Raw genomic sequence first — 14,008 nt, 5'->3', positions numbered from 1 at the left:
GAGGTGCCTCTAGCCTCTGGTTAGGATGCCTCCTAGGTGCCCTCTGGTGAGATTTTGGAGTCACGGGAAAGCGACAAATACAATTCTGTGATTTTCTGGTTTATGCATTAAAAGCATAGGGCCCATCAACTTTTAACATAGACTTTTGAAATATGCTACTTTGAATGTTACCATCTTTGTTGTACGCAAAGCACAAGTTTTTGTTCATATTTTTTAATCATAAGTCAGTTGGGTGACTGCTTACTACCCAAAGGCCTGGATTTTTAATACAAGCTTGAGCAGGAAATCTACCATTCATCAAAACCACACATGCGTCTGGTTGCGAGGTTGTCCACCTGCTTCCTGGAATAACTCAAATGTTTCCCGACCTATTCAAAGGGTTTAAATAAATTTGAAGGCTTCAGAGTTCAGGGTTTTTTCCTTTTGGTGAGGTCTGCAGAGCAAGGCAAAATGTAGTATGCATAAAGTTCAGGGGAATGTACTGTAAGTATATGGCAATCATAAGACCTCTTCACAGTAAAGCACAGTAAAGGACATCAATGCTATTCTGTTCATTTTAAACTCAACACAGAGAGAGGGAAGGTTAGATGATCAATAAATCCTATATGTCCCTCCACTGCTTAAAACAGAAAGATACAGCGAGCAGGCACTCTAATGAGACATCTTGGGATTTTGACCAGCAGCAGTGCTTCTCCTATCTATTTTGATATGACAGCCTTGCAAGAAGATTATTCTGGACAGGCCACTGCAAACTAATTACTGCTGTTAATTATGTAATTTCTTCTCTTTAGTTTTTCATCAATATATATATATATATATATATATATATATATATATATATATATATATATGTATACTGTTCTTGGTGTTGGATTTCGTCGAATAAATTTCCCCCAAAATGCGACTTATACTCCGGAGCGACTTATATATGTTTTTTTTCACGTTATTGTGCATTTTATGGCTAATGCGACCTATATTCCGGAGCGACTTTTAGTCCGAAAAATACGGTAGTTGGGTTTGCCACACCAACTCAGGCTGGTGCAGTCCCAACCAAGCTTCGTTGAATGATTTATATGAAATGATTGAACCTACATGAAGTAAAATGATTTTTAGTTGAATAAGTTGTATTTGCTTTAACTGTACATGCCACAGCAGCATCAGTGTCAGATACAAAAGTGTCATTACTATTATCTATAACTAAGTATAGTTTTCATTTATCTATTTTGTTACTTGGGATCACTGAAAATGAATGGGTGCTTTGTAATAAAAATACAATAACATTTGGTATTTTGGACCAATACACCCCCCATTTCCCGTAGTAGGGCTCATAACTACCTTCTTTCCTGGGGCCCCAGAGGACCCATGCTACGCCACTGCCTGCATCCCCCAACTACGGTTGAGCGGCAAACAGGAACGGACAACAAGTGAATGTGAGGCTTTGTAAAGCTCTTTGGCAGCCACCATAAGGTGTAGCTACTCTGAAACATGCACTCCACCATTTTAATCACATTGAGTTAATCATGTGTTGCACCATTACTCTTTCTTTCTTTCTTTCTTTCTTTCTTTCTTTCTTTCTTTCTTTCTTTCTGACGATTGATGGATGGATGGATGGATGGATGGATGGATGGATGGATGGATGGATGGATGGATGGATGGATGGATGGATGGATGGATGGATGGATGGATGGATGGATGAATGGATGGATGGATGGCATTATTTCAAACTGTTATCTTCAGACTTTCCTAAATTTAATTTAAAAAAAGCATTTTCATCATGTCTAATTAGCTGAGAGCAACACAGACTGAGAAAGGAATCTGGTCAAGTATTTTTATTTAAAAAAAAAAAGAATTAATTTAATGCTCTGCTGTTGAAATGTAAAGCATCTGACAATAAGATCCATATTCCATTATCGTCAATCTGTTGTTTTGGGCTCAAGACTTGCAAAATTTTATTTTGCTTGGGGTTGGCTGGTGTTTGACCGGGAAATGCCCTGAGAATGATACCAGGTGCTCTGTGTGTTTGAAGCAGCATGGCCTCATGGTAACATTCACACACTGACAACTATGTGTGAGAATGAGAGAGTGGTGCTACAGAAGAAAGCACTTTGAGTTCAGTGTCTTAAAGGTGAAAGGCGATATGAGCTAGCACAGATACTATTTAGAGGCAGGAAGCGTTAAAAAAAAACATTGCCTTCAGCATCTATCATTAGTCTTCTATGATGACTTTTCTTCAAGAATTTTGAAAAATTCCTCAAAGAACAACTTGTGGCATTTCCCAAAGGTTGGAGGACCCATATTCCTGGCTCAAGGGACATATATCTCAATTTTTGAAATAGGTGACACACATCTGCAAGACATTACAATATTCTTCTGTGTGCATGTGCGCGTTTATGTGCGAACATGTGTGCGAGTGTGGCTTTCTGAAATTGTAGCAAAGCCCCCCTGAACTCAGATTGGAACCTTGTGCAATTGTAACTCATTCATTCATTGAGAACTGCTTCATTCTTACGAGAGTTGAGGGGCAATTGTAACTGTATGTCATGAATATTGGAATTCAAAAGTTATACCATACAGCAATTGTTGAAGCAGAAATCTTTGAGGAAAAAAAATCTAATTAGTTAAAGTCTATGTATATATACAGTAGAAATTGGATTCCTGACTATTCCTGATATACTGCAGTAACATGTAATGTACTCTAAACCATACACAGACACGCACATACACAGACACACATGCAGAAGACATGAGATCACCTTAAAAATATTTGAAAAGCACCCTTGACCGCGCAGCACAATTAAGAAGGGGGGGTGCTTGACTTCCAGTTCTCCCATTGAACCTTTGAGCCATTTCTTCATCCCATTGTCAGCTCTCCAGCATTCAGTCAGCACTTCGCCACCTTGTGGCCAGCCACGCTTTTGTCCTTATCCTTGGTCTCAAGATACTTCTGCTCATTAAATACTCCCTCAAACATATCTTTCCTTATTCATTTCTCATTGAATTACTACATGGACACCCCTGAAGGCCTTGATGAGATGATGTACGCCCTTTGGCAAAAACACTGCAGGTAAGACTGGCAGCAATCTTGGCAAGAGCACGGCTATTATGCGGGACGTCGGCAGAACAGAGGTGAGCATTTAAACTACAAGTCTGTGGTATATAGGCTACCCCATTTATTAATTTATAGAAATGTACAAGGAATTAATGCAGACATTGAAACAAGGTCTAATTATCTTAATTCCGAAATCTGGTAACGATAAGAGATCGTGATAAATTGAGACCGATAATTTTATTTAAAATGAATTATTGCTGCCAGGTTGAAAGAGGCTTCTATAAATTATTGAGACTTAATCAGGCTTTTTGAAAATGAGGGCAATCCATAATCATATTAGAACTGGATTAAGTGGAATACGGACCTTATGATTCAGGATATATTTCAGTTTTAGACTTTCCAAAGGCTTCATATTCAGTTGAGCATCCATTCGTTTTCAGGATTTTAATTTACTTTGGGTTTTATGACAGATTTATTGTCCTTATTACTACTCTATTAGTGCATTTATAGTTCTGTAGCTTTACGTAATGGCACCTGATGGAGATTTGAGATTTAAAGAGCCATACTCAAGGTTGCAGTTCACCATTTCTGTTTATTATGGTAGGTGAAATGTCATATTTGAATCAACATTAGCCCTATTAGATGGTTGGAATATCTTGGGGTCTTGTTCACGAGTGAGGGGAGGATGCAGCGCGAGATCGACAGGCGGATCGGTGCAGCGTCGGCAGTAATGCGGACTCTGTACCGGTCCGTCGTGGTAAAGAGAGAGCTGAGCCAAAAGGCAAAGCTCTCAATTTACCGGTCGATTTACGCTCCTACCCTCACCTATGGTTCACGAGCTATGGGTCGTGACCGAAAGAACGAGATCCCGGATACAAGCGGCCGAAATGAGTTTTCTCCGCAGGATGTCCGGGCTCTCCCTTAGAGATAGGGTGAGAAGCTCGGTCATCCGTGAGAGACTCGGAGTAGAGCCGCTACTCCTCCACGTTGAGAGGAGCCAGATGAGGTGGCTTGGGCATCTCATCAGGATGTTTCCTGGACGGACGCCTCCCTGGGGAGGTGTTCCGGGCATGTCCCACCGGTAGGAGACCCTGGGGACGACCCAGGACGCGCTGGAGAGACTATGTCTCTCAGCTGGCCTGGGAACGCCTTGGGATCCCGCGAGATGAGCTGGGTGAAGTGGCTGGGGAGAGGGGAGTCTGGGAGTCCCTCCTACAACTGCTGCCCCCGGATAAGCGGAAGAAGATGGATGGATGGATGGATGGATAGATGGTTGGATGTGTTGTGTAGAAAAATAGTGATAAGTCAGTTCGCAAATGATATAACCTTGTTTTTGAAAAATGAAAATCAAATTCCCTTAGCTCTTCAAGACGACGTCTTCTCAAAGCTTTCTGGGTTGAAGTGTGGATAAATGTGAGTTATTTATGGATATTGATGCATTACTGCCCTCTACAGTCAATTAATGAGATTACATAAGGACACATGAGCATTGTTATTGCTAAGGAGAACATTGGAATGAAAAGCAAAAAAATCTGAAGGCAATAAGGATAAATGTTAGTCCATGCTTAACAGATGGCTGCAGAGAGACACTACAACCTGTTTCTGTTCAAAATTGATAGTTTGTGTGTGTTAATTTAACCAGCCTTCTCTGTACCTGCTTCACATAAAATTATTTGGTTGTTTTATTGTTAGCCATTCAACAAAACATGAGAATAAACAGCGTCATCAAGCAAATTAACATATACATTGAAATGCACAACAACACTTATTTAAACAGACAAAGCAAAGCGGACCGAGGTGGGCCGTTGTCCGGTCCAGGATGGTCCTTTAACCCCAACTCATTGATTAATCAAACGATAGTTGAGCCACACGTTTTCAAAAAAATGCCAGTGTTGGAGTTAATGGCATCTGTTAAAGTTATGTGACTAAAAAAACATTTTCTAAACAAGGTCACAATTTAAGGTGGCACGGTCTTGCACTGGTTAGCACGTCTGCCTCACAGTTCAGATGGTGTAGCTCTTGCCCTCCTTATGTGGAGTTTGCATGTTCTCCCCATGCCTGCGTGGGTTTTCCCCAGAAAGTCCGTTTTCCTCCCACATTCCAAAAACATGCTAGGTAGGCCAATTGAGCACTCCAAACGGCCCATGGGTGTGAGTGCGGGTGCAAATCGTTGTTCCGCCTCTGTGTTCCCTGCAACTGGCTGGCAACCAGTTCAGGGTGTCCCCCACCTACCTACTGCCCAATGACTGCTGGGATAGACTCCAGCACGCCCGCGACCCACGTGGGGACAAGCAGTACAGAAAATGGATGGATGGATGAAGGTCTAATTCAGAACGTTTAACTAAGTTGACTCTTGCTTGATGCAACCGTGTAAAAATTAAAGAAAGTTCATATAAACGAAACCATTATAATCTTATACACCATAATCAGATTAAACGTGTTAAAAACTGAAGGTGAAGCTTTTCTCAACGTTAATTGTTTGAGTACCCTCAAAAGCGGTCTACATGCACTCTCTCAATTAGTAATTCAATGTCTTGTTTTAAATAGGGTGACCAAACCTCTGTTGCATATACTAATGCATGTATAACATAACCTTTATGTACTTTTAGTCAAAATATATGTTTCAATTGTGAAAGTGAGCAAGATAAGATTACCCTTCAAGAACCTTCTTTTGTTTACGTCTAAGAAAAGTCTAATAGGAGCGGAGCGCATCTTCCACTCCGAACACGCCCTCTCGCAGAGAAGTGCACAAGCGTCAGTGTATATTTTCCAACGCGCCCATAGGTACATACATTTAACCACTAGTTAACTTGCGCGTTGCCACAGAGCGGCCATCTTGGGACAGAGCTGGTCGATGACTTATCACAGTCAACGGAGCACGAATTTTAAGATAGCTATAGATTGCTCAACACAGCCGACTTTCAAACGGCTTTTTTCGTCGGATGAACGTCAGAGATAGTTATTTTACTGTATCGCGGAATAATGAAAATCATTGAATTCGATTTAAAATGTACATTGTGGTAGATATTAGGGCCATGCCTCTCACATTGCAGGCATGCAGTTGGGTGTTTTATTGGCAGTCAGAGATTAAAAGATGACCCAGACGTTTCACATTTTCTTCAATTATGTCTTGTTGGTAGTCAGAGATTATAGATGTGCTTTTTACTCATGCCACATCTCTCTCTCTCTCTCTCTCTCTCTCTCTGTCTCTCTCTCTCTATATATATATATAAAAAGCTGACTCTGACTCTGATATATATGTGTGTACACACACACGCACACACAGAAATTATATTTTCAATATTTACATTATTCAAATAATAGCCAAAACAAATAATAAAATGAAACAATCAATTAAAAGAGAACTTTCTGAGACCAAGGTTTAAAAACCACTGGTTCGAAGGAACATGGAACAAAATATGAATGGAGAAAAATAATGAATACATAAATTATTTTTTAGGGTGGTTTTCAGTGGAGGCGGGGCTCGAAGGCGAGCGTCTGGTGGCCGGGCCTTCGCCCATGGGGCCCGGCCGGGCACAGTCCGAAAAGAAAACGTGGGTGAGCCCATGGGAAGGGGGACCCACGTTTTCTTTTCGGACTGTGCCCACCTGTGGGAGGGGCCAAAGGGGTCGGGTGCAGTGCAAGCTGGGCGGCGGCCAAAGGCAGGGACCTTGGCGGTCTGATCCCCGGCTGCAGAAGCTGGCTCTTGGGACATGGAATGTCACCTCTCTGGCTGGAAAGGAGCCCAAGCTGGTGTGCGAGGCAGAAAGGTTCCGACTAGATATAGTCGGACTTGCCTCCACGCACAGTTTGGGTTCCGGTACAAGCCCTCTCGAGAGGGGCTGGACTCTCTTCCACTCTGGAGTTGCCCACGGTGAGAGGTGTCGAGCAGGTGTGGGTATACTTATTGCCCCCCGGCTGAGCGCCTGCACATTGGGGTTCACCCCGGTGAACGAGAGGGTAGCCTCCCTCCGCCTTCGGGTGGGGGGACGGGTCCTGACTGTTGTTTGTGTCTATGCACCAAGCGGCAGCTCAGAGTACCCACCCTTCTTGGGGTCCCTGGAGGAAGTGCTGGAGAGCGCTCCTTCTGAGGACTCCATCGTTCTACTGGGTGACTTCAATGCTCACGTGGGCAATGACAGTGAGACCTGGAAGGGCGTGATTGGGAGGAACGGCCCACCCGATCTGAACCCGAGCGGTGTTCTATTATTGGACTTCTGTGCTCGACACGGATTTTCTATAATGAACACCATGTTCAAACATAAGGGTGTCCATGTGTGCACTTGGCACCAGGACACCCTAGGCCGCAGTTCGATGATCGACTTTGTAGTCGTGTCATCGGATTTGCGGCCGCATGTTTTGGACACTCGGGCGAAGAGAGGGGCGGAGCTGTCAACTGATCACCACCTGGTGGTGGGTTGGCTCCGATGGTGGGGGAAGATGCCGGTCCGACCTGGCAGACCCAAACGCTCTGTGAGGGTCTGCTGGGAACGTCTGGCGGAATCCCCTGTCAGGAAGAGCTTCAACTCCCACCTCCGGCAGAGCTTTTCCCACGTCCCGGGGGAGGCGGGGGACATTGAGTCCGAGTGGACCTTGTTCCGCGCCTCCATTGTTGAGGCGGCCGACCGGAGCTGTGGCCGTAAGGTCATTGGTGCCTGTCGTGGCGGCAATCCCCGAACCCGCTGGTGGACACCGGCGGTAAGGGATGCCGTCAAGCTGAAGGAGTCCTATCGGGCCGTTTTGGCCTGCGGGACTCCGGAGGCAGCTGACAGGTACCGGATGGCCAAGCGGAACGCGGCTTCGCCGGTTGCTGAGGCAAAAACCCGGGCGTGGGAGGAGTTTGGCGAGGCCATGGAGAATGACTTCCGGACGGCTTCGAGGAAATTCTGGTCCACCATCCGGCGTCTCAGGAGGGGGAAGCAGTGCAACGTCAACACTGTTTACAGTGGAGATGGCGTGCTGCTGACCTCGACTCGGGACGTCGTGTGTCGGTGGGGAGAATACTTCGAAGACCTCCGCAATTCCACCTACATGCCTTCCATTGTGGAAGCAGGGCCTGGGGACTCTGAGGCGGACTCTCCAATCTCTGGGGTCGAAGTCACTGAGGTAGTTAAAAAACTCCTCAGTGGCAAGGCCCCGGGGGTGGATGAGATCCGCCCGGATTTCTTAAGGGCTCTGGATGTTGTGGGGCTGTCATGGCTGACATGTCTCTACAACATCGCGTGGACATCGGGGACAGTGCCTCTGGATTGGCAGACTGGGGTGGCGGTTCCCCTCTTTAAGAAGGGGGACCGGAGGGTGTGTTCCAATTACAGGGGAATTACACTCCTCAGCCTCCCTGGTAAGGTCTATTCAGGGGTGCTGGAGAGGAGGGTCCGTCGGGAAGTCGAACCTCGGATTCAGGAGGAACAGTGTGGCTTTCGTCCTGGCCGTGGAACAGTGGACCAGCTCTTCACCCTCAGCAGGATCCTCGAGGGTGCATGGGAGTTCGCCCAACCAGTCCACATGTGTTTTGTGGACTTGGAGAAGGCGTTCGACCGTGTCCCTCGGGAGGTTCTGTGGGGGGTGCTTCGGGAGTACGGGGTACCGAGCCAACTGATAAGGGCGGTTCGGTCCCTGTATCACCGATGCCGGGGTTTGGTCCGCATTTCCGGCAGTAAGTCGGATTCGTTCCCAGTGAGGGTTGGACTCCGCCAAGGCTGCCCTTTGTCACCGATTCTGTTCATAATCTTTATGGACAGAATTTCTAGGCGCAGCCGAGGCGTTGAGGGTGTCCGGTTTGGGGACCTCAGCATCGCGTCTCTGCTTTTTGCAGACGACGTGGTGCTGTTGGCTTCTTCAGGCCGTGATCTCCAGCTCTCACTGGAGCGGTTCGCAGCCGAGTGTGAAGCGGTCGGGATGAGGGTCAACACCTCCAAATCCGAGTCCATGGTCCTCGATCGGAAAAGGGTGGAATGCCCTCTCCGGATCGGGGATGAGATCCTGCCCCAAGTGGAGGAGTTTAAGTATCTTGGGGTCTTGTTCACGAGTGAGGGGAGGATGGAGCGCGAGATCGACAGGCGGATCGGTGCAGCGTCGGCAGTAATGCGGACTCTGTACCGGTCCGTCGTGGTAAAGAGAGAGCTGAGCCAAAAAGCAAAGCTCTCAATTTACCGGTCGATTTATGCTCCTACCCTCACCTATGGTCACGAGCTATGGGTCGTGACCAAAAGAACGAGATCCCGGATACAAGCGGCCGAAATGAGTTTTCTCCGCAGGATGTCCGGGCTCTCCCTTAGAGATAGGGTGAGAAGTTCGGTCATCCGGGAGAAACTCGGAGTAGAGTCGCTACTCCTCCACGTTGAGAGGAGCCAGATGAGGTGGCTCGGGCATCTCATCAGGATACCTCCTGGACGCCTCCCTGGGGAGGTGTTCCGGGCATGTCCCACCGGTAGGAGACCCCGGGGACGACCCAGGACGCGCTGGAGAGACTATGTCTCTCAGCTGGCCTGGGAACGCCTTGGGATCCCCCGGGATGAGCTAGATGAAGTGGCTGGGGAGAGGGAAGTCTGGGAGTCCCTCCTGAAGCTGCTGCCCCCGCGACCCGATCCCGGACAAGCGGAAGAAGATGGATGGATGGTTTTCAGTGGGTGGTTGCTCTGTTTTTTTCTGGCGCATTAAGCATCAATCACAAAGCTAGCCCAGCAGACATCACAGGATAGCTTCTTTAGTAGTGTGCATTTCAATGCCAATCCTCAAATTTACGGTAGACATTATAGTAACTTAAAATTAATGACCATCGAGAAATTATTTGCATCACATCGGTGTTCTTCATTGGCTGGTTTATCAAGCAAAATCACGTTTTGTGTGTTTTGACAGAAATATTTCAATTGATTGAAACGATTAGGTAGGTCAAAAAAAGTTTCATAAAAAACAAATGATAATAGAAAATGTTCAATTGTGAGCAAGTGTGAGGAAGCAATGACACAAACAAGTAACCTGCGTTTATTAGAAAAAAAAGTTATTGAAACAGTCAACCTTCAAAAACATGCCATGAAATAAGTTTTGTAATAAATAAATCATTTTGTAAACCAGTCAGGAATTTAGCGAGTTAGGAATATTTAAGTGAGTGAATTCTTACCGCCGACAACAGCACACCGAACCGAAGCACTGTCCAAAAATGACCAGGAGCGAGCGATATTGCCGACTCTCCCGTGAGCTATCTAGACTTCCGGTCGAGACCTGTGGAGTCGCTGACGTCTTCACTCTTCCGGGTTTACAAATCTAGGTTAGTTTTTGCTTTGAGGTTACTTTAATAGTTGTGCGTACGAACAGCGGTCATGGCGGCTATGAAGGTGTGTGTCTTCCGAAGGTTCGTGATGCTTTTCAGTCTCATCATTTTACTCGCGATTGTTCTGTTACTTGGACGAGAGGGATATTTGAGGCAAGTTACAGAGCCACGGCCCCTTTCTGTGGAAGAGTACAAGCTGCTGCGCCCCGAAACGTACTCCTATCTTCTCAATCAGCCTGACGTTTGTAAGAAAAGAAGTCCCTTCCTGGTGTTGATGGTCCCAGTGGCACCTCTGGATTTGTCGGCAAGGGATGCCATAAGAGAAACGTGGGGTGCTGCAGGTCAGGACACCATAACACTGTTTTACATTGGCGTGCCTAAAGCGGGGCAAGTGAGAAGAATACAGGACATGCTGGAGGTGGAGAGCAAGAAATATTCAGATGTCATCCAGATGACCTTCGTGGACAGTTACCAGAATCTCACAATCAAAAGCATGATGATAATGAACTGGCTAGCAAACTACTGCCCCAACGCCACCTATGCCATGAAGGTGGATGCTGACATATTTGTGAATGTATTCTACCTCATCAGAATGCTGAGGTACTCTCCCAGGAGCAATTACATTACAGGATCTGTAGTAGCCCATGCCAAGCCATCGAGAAACCGCAAAAGCAAGTGGCACATGTCAGAGCAGCTGTACCCTGAAGACCGCTTTCCTACATATTTGTCAGGTGCTGGCTATGTCTTCTCAATAGACTTGGCCGCCAAGGTCTCATGGGCTTCCAAGTTTGTCCGATGGATCCCTATAGAGGACGTCTACATAGGATGGTGTCTGCGCGTGCTTGGTGTAAGGCCTGTCTACGCAATAAAATGGCTGCAATTCATCAACCTCTTTGAAACCGATCATTTGGACTATGACAGGTGCACTTTTGCCAGACGTGTTATCATCAACAGCTTTCGGCCTCCCCAATTGCGACAACTTTGGAAAGATTTCTCAAAAGGCTATAAAAGCTGCTGGTTTTGACCAATGACTGCTTCTGAGCTGGATATCTGTCAGCATTTGGAACAACCAAGGGTTTAAGTGGATGCAGAGATAGTAAATATAAGCTCATTTTATTGCTTGTCAAAATACAGAAGACGTATATGTCATTTCTGGTGTGCAAGAAAGAACAACTTCAAACCAAACAATATCCTGCTGATAAAAGAATGTTTTGTCTCAAAAGAATCATATGGTGACATTTTTAATATGTATATGAGCTCACTATGTTCTGTATTTATTTTACTTCAGGTGCTGCAATAGTTTGGGAAATGAAAGTCATGGCTTCTTTTACTGATTTGGTTTGATTCAAGGAAAAGTGTGTGCGTGTGTATATATCAAAGTCAAAGTCTGCTTTTTCAAAGTCAAAGTCCGCTTTATTGTCAATTTCTTCACATGCCAAGACACAAAGAAATCGAAATTACGTTCCCACTATCCCACGGTGACAAGACATAGTACACAATATACATACAAGTAGACAACACAAAAAAAATAAAAACAAGAAGGCACAAACAATGAATATATAACAATGAATGAAAATGATATACACACACACGCATACGTATATGAATATTGCACTACTCGGTCAGGCATAAAACATGAACCAAGAAAAATCTGCTGCTTGCTCGGTAGCTGTGCCTGTTTTGATATTACTGTATTGCTGTTGTTTCACTCTGTGGCCTTTAGGTGGCAGTATGAAACAGAAGATGAGTGTGTCAATGGCAGCTGTCATGACCTTAAAACTTGAGAGCAAGAAGAAAGCACTGATGCCTTTAAAATCTGCCTCTTTTTTTTCTTGCTGCTGACTGATATGTACCAAAAGTACCTTATGTATCAAGTTGCTTTATGTAGGAATGGAGTGATTGAAATGCCTTATCAATCTCTTGAGTGCAATTAGTCATCCTATACTTGGCTGGCGACCACTCCAGAGCATAGACTAGATCTTGTTCGCTGTTGTTTGAGACACCCCTCCGAAGCATTGGCACATTTCATATCATGATTGGTTGGTATTTTTGGCACGGATTGTCTTGTTCCCTTAAAATTCTGATTTTGACACATTTTGGTCAGGGGGGAGTTCTGTCGTGACTGGCCATTCCTTGATATAGGCCGGATGTCTCACAATATATAAACACGGATTACTCAGTGACAAGTTGTCTTTCTTTCGGGTAGAATGTCTAGTTTTCTTCATGTCTTCTGCGTCCAGCCCTGCTCTCTGTGGATACTTTTTATTTTGTGTATAAAGACTGTTACTTTTCAACTTTGTGTCATGTTTGTTTCTGAGTACAAATCCTGCTCCTCACGTAACACTACGGCTCTGATCACACCCACTCTTAAGAGTATACATGGCGTCAAGAGTGAATTTCAGAACACACTTTAGTTAGATTTTATTTTGCTCGCATTCTAGCTCAGCTATAGATTGCTTTGTAATTAATAAAGAATGAATACAAAAATAGACATTCCCCCCTCAAATTTCCCTGTCTAACTCCTGATGGAGAACCAGTCACAGTTTGTCAGTGTGGAGTCTTCAAAATAGTGTACAAGATAAGGAATCCCCGAATAAATGCAGACTAGCAAGGCCGCATCATAGTCATATTTTGCTTCATTAAAATTGTCAACCCAAATGTATGAATCTCATAAATCATAATGTCTCATATTGTATATAATATATACTATATATAGTATAGACTACACAACAAAGTCATGAATAACTAGTTTTCAAAACAGAGACTAATAAAAACTGTTCAAATATTTAAAAATGAAATATTTAAATCAAATTAAATCAACTATAAAAATAAAAATTATTTGGAAAAAATGAATGGCAATAAAAATTGCTAACAATATCTCTATTTTTCGCGAAAACAATTTGAAAGTTTGGAATTGACATATGAATTCGATGTACAATTTGTCCACCTAAGATGATGTGGCGAGCCGTATCTGGTCCCCGGGCCTTGACTTTGACACCACCTGCGCCACCATTTTGACATGTTTTTAGCAAGTCTGAACTCTTGTGTAATTTTTGTGACCTAATTGTCAGATGCGCTTACTCTCGAACTGACGAGTTAAGTTTTTGTTTTCATTTTTTTCATTTTAATTTGAACATCTTTAATTTGAGGTCAATCAGTGTCCCCGGATGTGTTCACTCTTTAACTACTATATGCGTGCAATCTACGGCAGTTAATGCCAGTCTAAAACACGCAACGTGTAACAGTTTTGTAAAACAGTTTGCCATTTGCCTGTTCATTTGCCGGTTTTGTATGTGCTTTGTGTTAGAGTCTATTCATTTATCACACAGTCTGAGTAGGAGGTAATGCTTTGGGCCAAAGCTCCTCATTGTTCCACTCAAACACACATACACACACACACACGTAGACACGCACATAGACATGCACGTCCACACACATGCCTCCCCCACTCTGTGCTGTCTTGTGTCTGGACACATCTCATCAACACATGTAGCTCCAAGGAGAGTATACAAACCAGTTCAGCTAGCCATCACAAAGTATATGTTTGGAGGCATTAATAAATCCAATGCCAAGTGCCAGTGAAAATCTGCATCCATCCAATGCAGAGCTCTTGAAGTGGCAATCAAGTCAGTCTGCTATTCCCCTCCAGCCTCCCTCCCCGTGGGTGGAGTTCCATCCACCGACGCACG

At 44.7% G+C, this 14,008-nt stretch overlaps 1 protein-coding gene across 1 annotated transcript; it reads left to right on the top strand.

Annotated features, from left to right (window-relative positions):
* The first annotated feature begins 10,255 nt into the window (after nucleotides 1-10,255).
* On the top strand, nucleotides 10,256-11,417 carry LOC119126968 (beta-1,3-galactosyltransferase 2-like). The gene has a single exon (XM_037258573.1). The coding sequence runs from the start codon at nucleotides 10,369-10,371 to the stop codon at nucleotides 11,341-11,343; it is 975 nt and encodes a 324-aa protein (XP_037114468.1). The 5' UTR covers nucleotides 10,256-10,368; the 3' UTR covers nucleotides 11,344-11,417.
* Nucleotides 11,418-14,008: the final 2,591 nt, after the last annotated feature.

The sequence above is a fragment of the Syngnathus acus genome, chromosome 9, assembly GCF_901709675.1.
Source record: "Syngnathus acus chromosome 9, fSynAcu1.2, whole genome shotgun sequence".
NCBI classification, from domain to species: Eukaryota; Metazoa; Chordata; class Actinopteri; order Syngnathiformes; family Syngnathidae; genus Syngnathus; species Syngnathus acus.
This window is presented reverse-complemented; position numbering and strand designations above follow the sequence as displayed.

What these genes read in the sequence shown, in the direction of transcription:
- LOC119126968 (XM_037258573.1), top strand. Translation starts at nt 10,369, where the DNA reads ATGGCGGCTATGAAGGTGTGTGTCTTCCGAAGGTTCGTGATGCTTTTC.